At 40.8% G+C, this 16,214-nt stretch overlaps 2 protein-coding genes across 8 annotated transcripts in view; both read right to left on the bottom strand.

Annotated features, from left to right (window-relative positions):
- Window positions 1–16,214, bottom strand: part of LOC126917105 (mucin-4-like) — an 89,937-nt gene that overhangs the window by 9,742 nt on the left and 63,981 nt on the right. For all 6 annotated transcript variants that reach the window (XM_050723562.1, XM_050723561.1, XM_050723567.1 and 3 more), the window contains 7 exons: window positions 2,483–2,725; window positions 2,227–2,412; window positions 1,893–2,158; window positions 1,349–1,815; window positions 1,161–1,283; window positions 332–1,079; window positions 68–253 (listed from right to left, as the gene is read on the bottom strand). In XM_050723562.1, coding sequence (XP_050579519.1) covers window positions 68–253; window positions 332–1,079; window positions 1,161–1,283; window positions 1,349–1,815; window positions 1,893–2,158; window positions 2,227–2,412; window positions 2,483–2,725 — 2,219 coding nt within the window. The remainder of the gene's footprint in view (window positions 1–67; window positions 254–331; window positions 1,080–1,160; window positions 1,284–1,348; window positions 1,816–1,892; window positions 2,159–2,226; window positions 2,413–2,482; window positions 2,726–16,214) is intronic.
- On the bottom strand, window positions 12,077–16,055 carry LOC126917119 (probable RNA-binding protein 19). Of its 2 annotated transcripts, none has more exons than XM_050723632.1 (15): window positions 15,913–16,055; window positions 15,597–15,801; window positions 15,329–15,513; window positions 15,004–15,246; window positions 14,656–14,926; window positions 14,363–14,569; window positions 14,103–14,297; window positions 13,761–14,026; window positions 13,553–13,688; window positions 13,146–13,483; window positions 12,884–13,086; window positions 12,686–12,802; window positions 12,518–12,623; window positions 12,318–12,441; window positions 12,077–12,259 (listed from the first exon to the last, which is right to left on the bottom strand). In XM_050723632.1, exons 1-15 carry the CDS (start codon window positions 15,946–15,948, stop codon window positions 12,186–12,188), a joined length of 2,706 nt encoding a protein of 901 aa, XP_050579589.1. In that variant the 5' UTR covers window positions 15,949–16,055; the 3' UTR covers window positions 12,077–12,185. The 2 variants fall into 2 exon arrangements, with proteins under 2 accessions (XP_050579589.1, XP_050579590.1); XM_050723633.1 differs by having other exon boundaries at window positions 13,761–14,023.

Raw genomic sequence — 16,214 nt, 5'->3', positions numbered from 1 at the left:
GAGGGATTTCCATTGCAGCGTTTACAAGAACAACATCGTCCTCCTGCGTTTATTCTCTTTCACTTACCTTGAGGTGGAAGGTCGAGCGCGTCTGATGTTGATATAATTAGGCGTCGCTCTCTGCGTCGAGCTAGCTAAGAAAGGATTGCTAATAGTCTGTTCCTCGGATGAAGCTACATCCGTGTTATCTTCATCGAGATCTTCTTCTTCGTCGAGTTGCTCGTCTTCGATCGGCGGTTCCTTCGTAGACGGCCTGTATCAAAGGAACGAAACGAACGAAACGTTATAGTTACGCAACGAATGAAACATCAGAACGTGCGATATCACGTACTTTGGTCTCTCGATGGTCACGTATTGCGGTTTTTGCGAGCGCCTCAAACTCTTCACTTCCGGAACCTCATCCAGTCCCTCGAATTGCGCACTTCCTGGCCCATTCGCGTAATTTGTATTCGTAGAAGTGCGTTGCCTATTTGTAACTTTACCAGCTTGTCGATTCAGTACACGTTCGTACAAAGTGCGACTTATCGTAGCAGGAGTAGCGTTTACGCTGCCAGAATTCGCACTGTTGTCAGCATTCTTGTCTTGAAGTAACAGCTGCTTTTCTAGTTGCTCTATACCACCTGCTTTCTTGATCAGCATTATTAGCTCTTTGATAACCCTAGGATCCTCTTCGTCCTCAATATTGGTAATCTCAGGCTCATTTTTCCCAACCTTCGAGGTGGTCGAAGGCGCTTCTGTCGTACTCGTAGTCGTAGTCGTACTAGGCTTGTTTCTGGTAATCGTTTTATACAAAAGCGCTTTCGGAGTGGTAGTCGTTTTAGGTTCTTCTTCCTCTCCCTCTTCTTCATCTTCCTCTTCGACTTCGTCGTCGTCCTCGTCGTAGTACTCGTACTCTTCCTCTGTGTCTGGTTTTTCGGGGGATGGTCGACGCGTAGTGCTATAGAGATAAGTGGTACGGCTGGTGGCAGCGGTTATCGGCGCTCTGGTCGTCGACGCGGACGTCTGAGAAGTTTTCGATTTGGGACATACAACGTTGCGCGGATAATCGCAGGAATCGGCTGCCTTGTTAAACACCAAACCTGCGCGTTCGAAGGAGAATCATTTTTAGAACGAGTAGACGACCTCTGAAATGGATTTTCGGATAATTGCGATTGAATTACCAGAAGGACACGTAAACTGGTGCGCTACTACGCCAAGACCTCCTGGGCCGCTCTCCAAACACCAGAAATATTTCTTGCAATCTCGGGGATGCGGGAAGAATCCTTCGTCTTCGCACTTGAAATCTATCGAAAACAAAAAGTTAATATTTCTGCGGTGTGGCGTTTGCGAAATATCGCGGCTAAGTTACCTGTCCCGGGATCGGGTGTCGTTGGCGGCTCCGGAGTAGTCAGTTTATTACTCAACGATTTTTCGTTCGAGTTGCTGTTGGTTTCTTCTTTGCGGCGAGCTTGCTTTCTACGATTCCGATTGGAACTCGATCGATCTTTCGATGATCTCCTTTTATTCTTGTTGCTGGGTCCTTCGTTTTTGTTCGCAGTCTTAACCGCGTTTCCTCTCTCGGAGCTATCTTCTTCGTCGGAGGATGGGTCGTACGATCGTCTGTCGACTCGTTGATCCTCCTCTTCTTCTTCGTTGATTTTAGGACGCGAAAACGTCCGATACTTTGGTCTCGAGGAGGACGCTCGGATCTTCGGAGCAGGCGCTGCAGTCGTGGTACTTCGTCTACCACCTTTTCTTCTTACGGTATTGCTCTGAACACCCTGAGCTCTGGGTTTCTTACGATTGTCCACTGTCTTTGATTTCTGAACGGTATTCCTGAAGTTTCAAAGGAAACATCGCTATCGGTGTCGTTGAAACTGTAAAGCGGCGGTTCGTCGACACGGTGTACTTACGAGCTGTCTGTCAAGAGCATCTCTTTAGCCGCTTCGATCAGAGGATACGGACGATCGTGACATTTGCCTCGGAAATCGTCGTTGTCGATCGTCCAAAACATAATTCCCCCCAAGTTCTTCTCGTTCGCGTATTTGGCTTTTAACTTGACTATATCTTCGTCGTCGTAACCTACCCATTGGTCTCCCTTGTACGCATAAGGACCCATAGCTTTTGCATTCGGCTGAACCACCTGCCACTCGTCCGATTGCGCTAAGCTCTCGCAAATCTGTGGAAGCGGTATCGTATTATTTGGTCTTAAAATTAGTATCGCGATGATAAACGGCAAAAGCTAACTTCGTAGTAAGCGAGGTAGCCTTTCTCGCGGGTCGCGTCGCCTTCGACTCCTGGACCATCGGCCGGTGAACCCAGATCAGTGGCATCCTCGTTGAAAAGCGTGTAGGATCGGCCGTACGTTGGAATTCCTAGGATTATCTTGGCCGGAGAGGCACCCTTTTTCAGCAGATAGTTCACAGTGTAATCCTGGAAACGTTATCGCCAGCGTTAGCGTTTGCGAGATTCCACACACCGATCCACACTGCGTAAGTCTTACGATCGTTAACTCGGTGTCGTAATTGTATTCGTTGTCCTCTTCCAGAGGATACAAAGGAGAGTGATGATCGACGGCTGGTTCGTAAGACGAGTGGTAGTCATACGATAAAAGATTGATGAAATCCAAGTATTCGTTTAATCTAGGAATATCGTAGCCTTTGTCGATGTACTCGATACCAGCTGGCATCGCCAACGTTAGTAAAAGTCTCGGTCTTCCGGTCTTTGAAGACTCCCTCTCAAACTCCTCTCTCAGTTCCTTTGTAATCAAATATGAATGGTTTCGGGAGAAGCATAACGCGTACAGTTAGCTAGATCGGTGAGATATTTATTTGTTACTTTACCTGCACCAAGCTGGCATAGTTGTCTTTGTCCCGAGGCTTTCCACCGTCCCTAAAAGCTGGATATTCCCAGTCGAGATCGAGACCGTCAAAGTGATTCTTTCGAAGGAACTTTATGGCATTCTTGACGAATTCTCGTCTTCTGTCAGGGTCGGCAACCATCGGAGAAAACCTACTGGAGCCTTCGTTCCAACCTCCGATAGCCAACAGGGTTTTCAAGTTCTTGTTGTATGTTTTTAAGCCAGTGAACTTGGCGTATCCACCTTTAAAAGTTGCGCAAGGTTAATCGATGCAATTTTTTTCGTGTTTGGACGAATCTGGTTTCTCGTCCTCTCTCTTTCGCTCTCTCTTTCCCTCTCTTTGTTCGTCATACCTTTCTCGATGTCCTGGTATTTGTCGAAAGGCTTCAAGGCATTGTCCTTGGTGAAACCACCGAAAGCGTAGATTAGATGGGTGCATAAATACGGATTGATGTTTTGCGGCGAGAACTTGGCAGTGCCTGGTCGATAGATCGACCAGTTTGTATAATAGCATACGATCTTGCGTTCGGCGTTACCTGCGTTAAACCGAGTATTCCTTTGTTAATTTCGTTTTGTACAGGTGCTTTAGCTAGCGTAACTCTTTCATAGAAAGACAAGCACGAGTGGTCGACAGAGAAACTTTGCGGAGAAATTGAAACGCGATTGAACTTTCATTTGTCGAGCGAGAAACAGATTCGCGAATCGCATACGCCACGAATTTTCATGATTGTAATCTCGCGTTAACACAAACGAATTGCCTTTCTGACGTAAATCTATATAATAAAATCTGTCGTACTTGCTACTTTTATCTCTTTTTACCCGTTTAACGAGAAGAAAATTACCGGCGTCGGATAACAGTGCCAGTTTGACGATAATTGCAAATTGTTCGTTAATGCTTATGCACAAGTACTTACATTATGCCGGAAATATGTCAAACCCGGTCATCAGTGATCGCTCATCGTGTTCGTAATTTAGGATTATACGTATATACTCGTAGATAGTTAGTGAGAAACACGGCGACTGGTGCGTCGCGATTTCTCTTTTATTTTCACACGTTTCCTTCATTGATAACCCGATTTGCAGTCGCCTTGACGAACCGTTGTCGGTACTCGCTTTCGATCGGGAATTATCTTCGATGCTTTCACTGATCGCGCACGAATCGAGGCCGTTCAGAAAGAATGTAAAAATCGAGACCAGAATCAAGATCGTACCTGACCCTGACCACCCACGTGGCACAGAGACTCGTCAACTCGGTCAATGATTTTGTTTAATCGATCTCTGATAATGCACTGTTCAACTGCATTTCAGTCGTTACCGGTCTTCGGTTATTACCAGGAGTTTTCTAACATGAAATTCTATACACCGAATTGGAAAGTTTGTTTTCGTTTTCGATTTTCATTAGCAATATACTAGCAATACGTAAGTAGAAGTAGAATTTTATATAGTTTCCACGATCGTTTTCCTCGATTCGCACGCTTCGCACAAAGCGGAATTGTGCTTGCATTCGTGTTTGTGTCACGACTGACAGGATAATGATAATCGAGCAAGGAATAGGAACTACACCCGGGGCAAAGATCGACAGCGATACAGAAAGCGTCCGAGATTCTGTTTCATTCCTACACGCTGGCGATAGTTTCGCGTTATATGAACGTTACAGAGACGGTAATGGAGTTAAGCACAGCGCATAATACCAGAGATAATATCGGTAAGAGGCTCGAGACACGCGGTGTTACCCGCAAATCTGGAATTCCTACCGCAGCTGTATCAAACACGCTGTCCACCTGCTACCGAGACCGCTAAAACGCTCTGTTTCTTATTTCTGATCCTGATTATCGATGTTTGAACGAGCATTGTCGCTTAAGTACGACGTCCTACGATCGAAAAGAAGTTAGTGGTCGTTAGATCTACAGGATACGTACAGTGTCTGGTATACTTAATGATCCGAAGCAATTGATCTCGTCGTTAGAAACTACGTTACGTTTTATAGCTGTGCGAAGTAGCATTAGCAATCTCGCGACGCGAGAAATTTTGCGAGTGTTCTTTCTTCCATTGGAATATAGATACATATCTATGTAGGTATAGTACATCTTCATTTATCGCAACGAGATTTTCGTTAATGCCCGATTAAGTGAACGTTTACCGATTGAATTCATTTATCTGAACACGAGCTTCTATTACACGAACGAAAAATAATAGCAGGAAAATTGATGAGCTGCTATCATATGAATTCTAATTGTGTAACTGTTTGTTTACCGACAAGATCAGATAAATGGAATTCTACCCTAATACGCGATATACGTACACGATAGATCGCGATTGTATCTTTATCGTACTTCTTTATCGAAATGATCCGTCACGTCGACTATAAGTTTTTTCCTGCAAATCGGGCAACGATTATCGTATCGATTACGAAACACGGGGTAGAAATTTGGCGAGAACGATCGCATTAAATATCCCGACAGTTTTATGCTTACAATGTTCATACTTTCGAGGTTTATTGCCCCTTTCCCTATACATATCGACTACACCTCGAATGGGGCCCCGTTTTTGCTTCGATCGTTTTCTCCGAGAAGGTGCATACGTTTCACTGGTCGAGATCTGGCGAGTTCAGTGAAACTGCACCCGCGTGCGTGCACCGATCCCCACGTGCTGCACCGGTTATGCTAGAGAAATTACAGGAGAGAGATCAGAGACTCGGTCACAAAGTAAATGGGCTATTCGTCGTTCCAACCTTGTCGACCCAATTTTTTATTTCGATAGGAACGAGCGCAAGTTTTATTCTTACTGTATCATCTGTCTTTCAGTCATTCGTTCGCAACGGTAGATCAAAAGATCGCGACGATAATTATCGTTACTAATTAATCGCTCTTATAGGATAAGCTCGTAGTTTCGATTCGCGGGCTGTTTCTCAACTTGCGGAAAATTATAAGTCAACGTGGAATTTAGCTATCGCACGTCTTGCCTTCCGCCATCGACTCGGAGACACGAAATTACTTCTCCAAGTACAAGTTCCGTTTGGAGATACTCACCGTTGTGAATCGTCGCAAGCAGAATGCTTAAGCAAAGTAACAGCGACACTGTTCGGTTCTCCTGTAACGGAAAAGCGATGCGGCGCATTAATAATTTGTTATTCGATGTGCCTACGGAGCACGAATAATTAACTGTATCTGCGTGTAAATGGCTTCGTGGTCAGTTAGCGTGAATGACGCGTGTTACGGTGAAACTGACCACGTACTTACCTATCTTCATCTATGCCTAGAGTAAACACGATGCGTACGTGCAAGAATCAGCCTTCTTTCGTTTAATAATAATATATTTATTAATATTCTCTACACATAAGCGAGAATGAGCAGCTTCTGAAATTTTGACGGAACTTGGCAGCCACGAGCAATTTTCATATTTTTCTACACGAAATCACGGACGAAATTAGCATCTTGCGTAAGTTTATCATAAGAAGGCTCTTAATATGATACTAAAAATCGTGACGCGATAATAGCGTGGCCCGTCGAAATTAACGAAATAAGTAGATGTACTTATCAACAGAATAAGTAGACACGCTATTCGTTGTAGCCCGCGGCTACAGTGTGTTAATCATCGTAGCGTTAAAGACTCGCTATAAACTTTCATCCAATCTATCTCTACGATCGATCTCCGTTTCGAATTGTGGTATTAGAAGTAGATCCGGCGATTTGTGCGCTCTAAATTAAAAACTCCCACGTCGACTAAGATACTAAGGATAACGTTTTAACCGTGGAAAGAGAAGCTATCGATCGATCGATGAACGGCGGGTCGTTATGGGATCGCGTTGGCGAGCAGCGCACCTGCCAACATGCAGCAGAGATTCCGATTATATCGAAGACCTCGAGGATATATCGACGTATCCGGCAAATAGAACAGGACCGTGACACCCAACGAGCCACTCCTCGTTACGTAACGAGTGCGTAAAGAGAAAGCAAGAAGAAAGAACATCGTTCCGCGACGACTTTCTCGTACGTTTCGGCCAGCGAGCGCGTTACGTTAACGTTACATCGTAACGTCATTCCTGACGATAGAACAATAATTAGCATGGCCGGGAGAAGAAGCTGAGAAGGCTTGAAAGGACCGTCGTCGATCGCGCATTCCACTATTACGATCGACAGGGGTGCGCCCGATTTTTCCGCTTCTTCGTTTCAACGGAGTAACGCCAAATGATATCGTTTTCCGACACAAGCAGTTCGTTTACAAGCAGAATAAAGAAAAGAATTTTTGATTTCTCGTTGGAAGATTTAAAATCGGAACATCGCGTGGCAAAGAGAAAACAGTCGCGATTGAATAAATTGTATGTATAGCCGCACGCTAACATGGACGTGGGTGAGTCGAAAATTCCCCGCGGACCTATCTAAATGTCAAATAACTTTCTACGAGAACGGCAGACTCGTAGTTCTACAAGCGCGCTTCAACCGGGAAATTGTTCTGGCTAGCGACTGCAAACGATACGGTGTGCAACGCGTGAAAACCACCTGCTCCACTGACAAGTTCCATTCGGGAAGTTTCATAACCGGAACGGAAATATTCACTAGGAATTCGGTGATTCCGATCGTCACGGAAGCTCCGACTGTTATCAGTTATCGCTGTGCAAACTTTGAAAATGTAGATATTTCAACTGGTTGTTTAGAAGTGAAAGCGTAATTATATTTGAACGTTATTCGTTGAATTCCAAGATTCTGTTCGTATCTATCCAAAGATTTAGCAAAGAGATTGAAGGTGCCGTCCGGTGATTTCAATGCTAGCAATAGCCGTAAAGACCTGAATTCGAACCTCATCGATCATAGATGATTCGCAAGTTTTGATTGTTTTTACCAGGAAATGTCAATCGCAGGTACTTTCGATTCCTCATGCAAAAAGAAAGACTATTACTCGATGTGAAAGCAGCGGGTAATAGGAATTATCGATACAGGAAAGACAGGAACACGTTACTTGGACCAAAAGTTACATCGATTCGGCCACTGATCGATACCCTGTAATATGTGGCAATTATCGAAGTTCAACGTTACGCAACCGTTTCAATCGGAACCGATTATTTGGCATTGGATTATTTGGAACTGGCGACGAATCGTCAAACGAGCAACTTATTTACATTCGATCCGTACGACCGCCACTGGACACGCTTCGAGTTCCTGTGACATTTGAACGGCTCGTTGACGTCCAGACGATTTCGATGACTTCACCCTTCGCTTTAATTCCGTTACTTGTTGTCGATGACTCAACACCGAGACCTTTTCAGAGAATCAATCGATACGTGTATTATGTAGAACGAGTCGCATCAGTTTAGATTTAGAACCGGGATTCTCGTGCGTTGCTCTACGAGCAAAAGTAGAAGGCTAAGCTTCTCGAAATATTTTGTCCGGCAGATGGGGAATTCCATCTTCTAAGTTTAGGAAAACAGGCACGTTGAGAAAATAAGTGTCAACGACGTTCGTATCGAGCGAAACAAAGGTCGACAGTGAAACACGCTCGCGAGGATCTTTCGATATTCCAGGCACGCAGGGACGAAAGAACGAAATGAGAGATAGTTAATTTTATCGTAACCTTGAAGATCCAGAATCTAGTACCGGTAGCTGTAAACCAGTTGCAAAGGTTACCGGACGATTCGTGCGACATTGTAACGAGGGTTACCATATTCAATGACTTTAATTATTTCGAATCCTGTATTCCATATCGTTTCTCATATCGTGATGAAATTCTCGTTCGATTACAGCTCCGATACCCTTCTGTTCCTGAGATTTCCAATTATCGCCGCAATCGCGAATCGCACGGAGAAGCAACGATCGTTTGGTAAGATTCAATTATGAGTAATCTTGAGAAAGAATGGTACCGTGGATTCGCTTAACGTTGATCAAGTGGTAATTGAAGATCGGGATCAGCAATAATGGAAATTGCATCGAGTTGCGTCCGTTTCTAAACTGTAGACTACTTGTTGGGTTTTGAAAATCCAAGTTAAAATCGGTTAGCCTTAAACGAAAGAGTAATTTATTGTTTCACATCCCTATGGAACATGTAGTCGAAAGTAAAGTCGAGTCGGGTCGATCTATCTCTGGCGGATAAATCTAGCGTGGTTTGGTCACTTTTACTTTCCATGGAATTCGCTTCGAGGCACCGGACTCTCGCTCTGTTTACTAGGAAAACGATCGTACCCTTAATTAAATCTTCTTTATCGTTCTTAATTACCAGAGGGAATCCTGACGATTCGCAACATAATGGAGTTCGGTGGTCCTCGTTCTTTACTTTATTCATTTACGTTTTTCCTTTCGTTTCACTATTTTCAGTTCCGCATTCGGTTCGGCGATTCCTGATTTCGTTCTTTTTCTGTATTTTACAGTCGCAAGAAATCGACCGTAAAACATGGAAAATTATGCGGGATCCGTGGAATCCGGCTAGCGTCGTTAGGAGAGATCGAAAATGCAAATCGGAGCAAGATCGTAAAATCGGATGCCCGATATAACGTGAAATGTGTCCATGCCTTTTTTAATTTCTTTATCGATAAAAAAAGCTTACTTTCTGCCGTAAAGAGGCAGGTCATAATTGACGACTAAAAGGAAAGAAAGATCGCTGAACGAGTCTCTGAAAGGTCAGCAGATGGCCTTCCTTGCACGCTCCAAGTACTTTTTTCGTTCTTTTCTTCTCTTCTCTCGCTTTTAGTCTTCGTCCACTGTCTGCTTTTTCCGTCCGTTCGTCCGTAAGCGAACAAAACATTCCTTTGCCAACATTTTTTCCAAGGACGTTATAAGTTCGTTCGAAAAGTTGGTCCAAACTCTATTAGCTATCTTAATGATTTCCCTGCGATGTGAAAGCGATAATGTTTAATTAAACGGAATAGATTATACATTTTACACTTGGTTGCGTCAACCGATTGCACAATTATTTCTGATTGATTCCGTCTATGGTTTAGTTAATGGTTTTCGAAAAATGCCTGTAGCATTTCGAATTTTACGTTGTGTAAACGTTACAGAAGTCTTGGATCGGCCCTATTCGCCATGGATCGCTCTTCCAAGGACGCGCGTAGCTGTTTCTTCATCTCGAAGTTTAGACATGCTACGTTTATTTTCTGTCATAGGTGAGAAAGTAGCACGATTCTGATCAAAAGAAGGTACCTAAGTACTTATGCGTGTATGTAAAATGATATTTTCGGAGCAAGTACATAGGATGGTAGGATGTTGGTTTGGGTAAAGCGGGTAAAGAGAACTGTTACGACCTCGACTGTTTTGCAATCTCGAATTGCTACATGCATTCGCTCCTTCTTTGCTTGTCGCGGTGGCTTAAAGTGAAGTGTGCAGTTGAAGGCAGTGGTATGGCTCGAATAACCGGTAGATTTCCTCTCCCTCCTCTACCGGCAGGAAGCCGACGATCGTTCTCAAGTATTTGATATGCATGTAGATCTCGCCCTCGAACAATCCGGTCAGCCCAGCCCCAACTTTGAAAACGCGCGGCGCCGCTCTACGAGGATTTCGTCCGATGATGCTACCTACAATTGCCCCAGGATTCTACATTCTAGTCTATCTTATCTTTCTTTCAACGGTTTAGACTGTTTTCTTCCTCGGAGAAACTAACGTTTAGCACCAGTCATAATTTACTGAATAAAGTATGGAGAAAGTGATATCGATCAACGACCTAAAGAAGTTTTGCGGTGCCGCAAGTTTATTTTTGATGCACCGAGTTCTGACGTCCAAATCATATTTCTTGATTATCGATTCATCTCCTTGTAAGAGAACACCCTACGTTGCCTATTAACTTGCCACAGCGAACCGTCGAAACGTGGATGAGAATCGGGTCAACCTAGACCGAAAAGCCATAGGAAGATGAACATTGAACCACTCACACGGTGTTTTTTTACGTCATGATTATCATTCATTCTCGCAACGAGAAAGTTCCTTAATGCCATGCTACCGTTACTTGTTGAATTTTTTACCTAAATTTTTCGAGCGGCTTTTTAAAGAGACCTGTCTTTTCTCATATAAAATTTTAATGAACTCTTTGCCAAAGGAAAAGATCGATAAAGGTGTAAATAATAGCACCTTTCTAATACTTAAGATGACTAGAGAATCTTTACAGGATCTTGCGTCCGTGTGCCAATCCTTATACTTAATTCGATGTTAACTGCGTTTTTGTAAAAGGAACAAAATTAGCTAAAGTATCTGATCTTACCCAATCCATTTTCGTTGTTTGATTATCGATCCCCGGTTGTCGATTGTCTTCGTTGGAAATTCGTCAGGTCGAGCACATCGCGCACTATGCTTGCATAGACACGACTTCTCGATTCCCCGTGCACACGTTTCCGGTGCACTCGCGACCTTGTACCTGTACGACGACACCGAAGGACACTGAAAGAATCGCGTGCACCGTTCTCCAGGGCAAGGAGTATGAGACTAAGTGTTGAGCAGAAGGTGGAGAAGGCACTGTTACTTTCATGGGTCGTTTCCACCTCTACCGTGAGACTCCCCAAGCCCCTCGAACCATTCCTGCCACTCCTTTTAACAGAGGTGAAAGGAAAACATTTCTTCCCTTCCACCTTCTCCCGAATCCTCTGCGTGCTCGCTTCTTTTAATACTGATATATCAAAAGCACTGGTATCTTCGCCTGTTTTTTATCTAATTTGTTTACGACAGAAACGTCCTAGAGTTGATTTAAATTTTTTGACACGCCTCACTTTTTTCGAACTTTCTCAGATTAGTCTATAAATCCTCTCGATTTTTTTTTCTATGCAAATTCTCCTTAGTCATTCCATACTACAATCGTAAATTTTAACGTAAAATTACTATCGAGGTAACATCAGAACGTATTAACGAATTAAAAAAGGATTATGCTTTGGGAAGCGACTGTACAGGTAGCATAGAAGTTACAATACGATAAAATGTTTTGATCTAGAACTGTAGTTGCGAACCGTCTTCGAAACTGCAACTAAATCGGGCTGGAACGTGGGTCGAAGATTAATATCAACTAGGCGATATCCACTGGCACGCGAAACCAATTCAACAGTATCAAAACCCAAATACATAGAATTAGTACGCGTAGTACGATGCGTCACCAGTGGCATGTTACTGGTAGAAATTCAAAGTATTTTCGAGAAAAGTAAGACGAGAAAAAGTTCCAACGTGACGCGAAGGTTAATAATGTGCACGCTTTTACGAGTCGAAGAGAATTTTTTAACTCTCGATCGATTTGAATCACTGCCAGCTATTGAAAGGAAATACACTCTGCGAGTCACGTGTACTTCGTGAATTTATTTCTTTGTTTCCTCGGTCAATGCTATGTACAAAATCTGAGAAACAATTTAACTTATAATAAATTATCTTTATGTATTATAAATAACTCATAATGAGGCATCTTCCAAACCAACGTCTTCTGGATTTAGCGTCGCCTTTTTGCTCTTCTGAACCGGTTCATCTGTTAAAGAATAATTTATTGGCACGCACACTGTAAAAACGAATCATAGCGTACATACCTTGATAAAAGTGTTTAGCGGTTCGCTTCCTAACTTCTTCCACGCCTTCTTCGGTTTGAGCCCATTCCAAGACCAGTCTTCGACCGTACAAGTGAGTACTTTGACACAACGCCTTAAACGCTTTCTATGAACAAAATAAAAAGCATGAAATACCGATCGTTAATTTAATGATAAAAGATTGTATTAATTTTTTTGAATACCTTGGCTTCGCTTTTTGTATAATACTCTACGAAGGCGAATCCTCTGTGCTTTTCAACACCAACCAATTTTTTTGGCAATCGCACCGCTTTCAACTCTCCGAACGCTCTGACATTTTAATAAAGAAGACATAAAAATCGTGCCTAAATTAGAATAAATAAAATACGTACTTGAATAGTTCAGTTACTTCCTCAACCGTTGCCTGGAATGGTACGTTTCTTATTAAAATTTTCGTGCCTGTTTGAGCCGTTACCTTCGCTGTCTTCTTTGCACTCTTTAAATCAGTTCTGCAAATATTTCAATAAAAGAAAATGTTTGTTAGAGTTGCAAATGTCGTAACAGAACTCGTAGGAAATTGATAGACATACGTTAGCGTTCGTTCAGAACGTTTGAGTTCTAAAGTCTTTCCCTCTAGCACTGTCATTTGTAAGACTTTTAATGCTCGATCCGCGTCTACTTTTCTTTTATATCTAACGAATCCATAACCCATCGACAGTTTAGCGCCAGGATTTTTTGGATCCTTCTTTGTTGCTATCGAGACATAATGAAGAGCACCGCATTTGCCAAAATACTACAAAACAATACATTATTCATCGAATAATAGAAAAAATGTAATATTAAATTATTTACCGTTTTTAACTGCTCTTCCGTAGTCGTGAAATTAATATTCTTTACGAAAAGAGTTGTTTCTTGTTCAGGTTCATCTTCATCTTCGCTTTCTTCTTTATTAGCCTTATTTGTATCGTTTATACTTTCTGAAAATTCCTCTGCCTGTTTGTCAACTTCTTTAATGTTATTTTTCTCGTTTGTCCCAACTTCTGTGGCTTTGTTTTTTCCCGCAGGAGGAGGGGTAGTAAAACTATTGTCAGGAGCCCATTCAAGATAAAGTGGTAAATGTTTATATTTAGTATATGCCAATTGTGTAAATGCTTTTCGTGCCTCAGAAGGTTCCAAGAATTCCACCAAAGCTAAACAAACATTACACGATAACTCGTCGTTGGTAATGATACACATAATGATATTAATAAAAACCATACCAGTAATTCCTGAGGGTGGCATTACAAATCTCCCTAATTCACCATGTCGTGCAAATAATTGTCGAATTTCCTGTGCCGGCGATGCAGCAGGTAAATTTTTTACTAGTATCACAGTTTTCGATCGTTTATTCGGTGGCTGAGAAAATGTATCAATCAAATTATTCGATTGTCATTTTTTATTCTCGGTTACATCCTAAATAATACTTACTTGATTGAATGCATCTAAACAAACTCCGTTTTCCTCCAAAAATTTCTTGGTATCCTGAACTAATTGTGTTTCACCCAATGCCAACTTAACAGCGGCACTTAAGCCCTTTGATCCATCTTCAAGCACTCTTTCCTTCGTCGTATTATAAGTAGCAGCTATAGTGTCTGCTACAGCGTTTTGACCAAGGAAAAGAGTATTCCAATTGTGTGATGATCCCGCAGTTATTTTAGCTTTCAGTTCTTTCTTCTGCTTGTAAGTTAATCCTTCTGTAACATAAAAGTTATATGCACCACAATTATTCGAAAAAATTGGACGATAGAATTATATACGATTTATTCTCACTTTTGTCAAGTTCTTCCATAGGATCGGATTTCGCTTTAGCTGGAAGAACATGTAACATTCTTCCATCTAAAATCGAACCGTCTAATTCACTGTATGCTTTAACAGCATGCTCGGCCATTAAAAATGCTATTGTACCAAAACCTTTTGGTTTTCTGGTTATGCGATCGATAGGTAAGTTAACTTCACTTAGAGGACCTATATAAAAGATCGTGATATTAGTATTGTAAATATTGTATTATGCATAAAAATCGGCCATCTACCATATTTTTCAAATAACTGCCGAATATTATCTTCCGTTATTGTATATGATAAATTTCGGATAAACATTCTTCCAGATTCCGCGATGCTTTCTTCACTTCTTAACGCTTCTAATTGTTTCTTCCACCTAACGTTATCGTCTTTGTTTTCTGCTTCATCAGAATTATATTCTTTTGCTTCATATTGCATTACAAATATTTGTCTCCCATCTAAAAAGAACAATAGAATAGATATAAGTAAAAAAAAGATGGAAAATAAAAAAGCTCCCAATTGCAATTAACTACATCGTTTATACCTAAAAAACTTTTGTTTTTCTGCAATGCTTTCCTCAAGTGTTGTTCAGTTTTGAAACCAACATAAGCAATACCCTTAATTTTTGGTGATATTCGTATTGATTTTGCTTTCAGTGGATGAAAAAATTGTTTGATATTTTTTTTCTTGTGATTATATGCTAATCCTCGAAGTTTCACAGTAAACAATTTTATAGAACCATGTTTAGATTTACTCTTGTCACTCGGAATCCTTTCTTCTATATTCTTTTCTTTTCTTTTTAGGGATTCCATGTACTGTTTAAGACAGAACAAACATAAATACATGCAGAAAAACTCATAAGTAAAAGAAAAGTATGCGCATTCAGAATTACCTCTAAATCAGATATAACTTTGTCTGCAATCTTTGGTTCCTTCTCTTTTCTCTCTTCTTCCTCATCATCTTCTTCCTTACTGTCTTCTTTATCATTATACTGATCACTAGATTTAATATCATTGACCTCATTATCACTAAGTTCTTTAGTTTGAATAGTTGCCAATATTGTATCGTTCTTCCATATAGCCTTATCAGTTGCATGACTTTCAAGAAATTCCATAAATAAAGGATCATCTTTGTGCTATATGTATAAATGAGTGTGATAATTAAGTTTCCAAATTTAAAAAATATAGCAGCAAAATAAACTATAGCTATATGTCTACCTTTTCCAATGCCTCTCTGATTTCTTTTTGTACGCCTTCTTCTTTTTTACCTTTTTTATTTCTGTCTTTCTCTTTGTCTACTATGGCTATGTTTTCTGTTATCTCGGTAGAGTCTTTATTATGAATCTTACCCTTTGAACTATCAGGCGCATATTTACTCCATGCTCTGGGTTTAGAAGAATCTCCTATAGGACTCAATATATATGAGTAAATATTAAATACACATCATTGTTTCTAATATAATTATATATTAATAATTCACAAATACCTAAACTTGCACACTGTTCAATGGATATTTTGCAGGTGTCAATACATGTTTGATCAAAATATTCTTTGACGGCTGTAGCTTGTTCTTCTGTCTTAAGTCCAATAAAAGCAAATCGTCTAAATTTGCCATCCTTCGTATATTTTAATTGTACGTCTGTTATTAAACCTTTTTCACTGAAAAGTTCCTTTAATTTTGTATCTGTAACCTATAAATCGTCATCGCAAATTAACTTTCTTACATATCTCTTATTTATAATCTTTTATTTATTTTAATGTTATGATAATTTAATATGATGTCGTGAGACATTATCACTTACATTTTTTGGTAAATTTTTTACTATTAATCGCGACATTTTGTATGTCTGTATTTATAATTATTACTGAACATTCAACGTTTATATAAATTACACATTTACGTTTCATACAGGTTATGTTTCTAGGATTTCAAGAAAGTTAAGATCAAAAAGGTTAGGTTATACCATGTGCATATTCCTGTCCATGGAATATACATACATACATGATATATATTGATATATCGATATATGTGTTGGTATATAATATATCGGTCATACCGATAAATTTGGTAGCACTACTTTTGTAAAGGAAATTCGATAATAGT

Source organism: Bombus affinis, chromosome 6, assembly GCF_024516045.1.
Source record: "Bombus affinis isolate iyBomAffi1 chromosome 6, iyBomAffi1.2, whole genome shotgun sequence".
Classification (NCBI taxonomy): domain Eukaryota; kingdom Metazoa; phylum Arthropoda; class Insecta; order Hymenoptera; family Apidae; genus Bombus; species Bombus affinis.
This window is presented reverse-complemented; position numbering and strand designations above follow the sequence as displayed.

Bases quoted from the DNA above. Each gene is read 5' to 3' on its own strand.
- LOC126917119 (XM_050723632.1), bottom strand. From the start codon at position 15,948: ATGTCGCGATTAATAGTAAAAAATTTACCAAAAAAT. The intron at 14,927-15,003 runs GTAATTCTGAAT...TGTCTTAAACAG, and splicing joins AAGTTATATCTGATTTAGAG to TACATGGAATCCCTAAAAAG. The intron at 12,442-12,517 runs GTATTCAAAAAA...TTTTGTTCATAG, and splicing joins ATACAAAAAGCGAAGCCAAG to AAAGCGTTTAAGGCGTTGTG.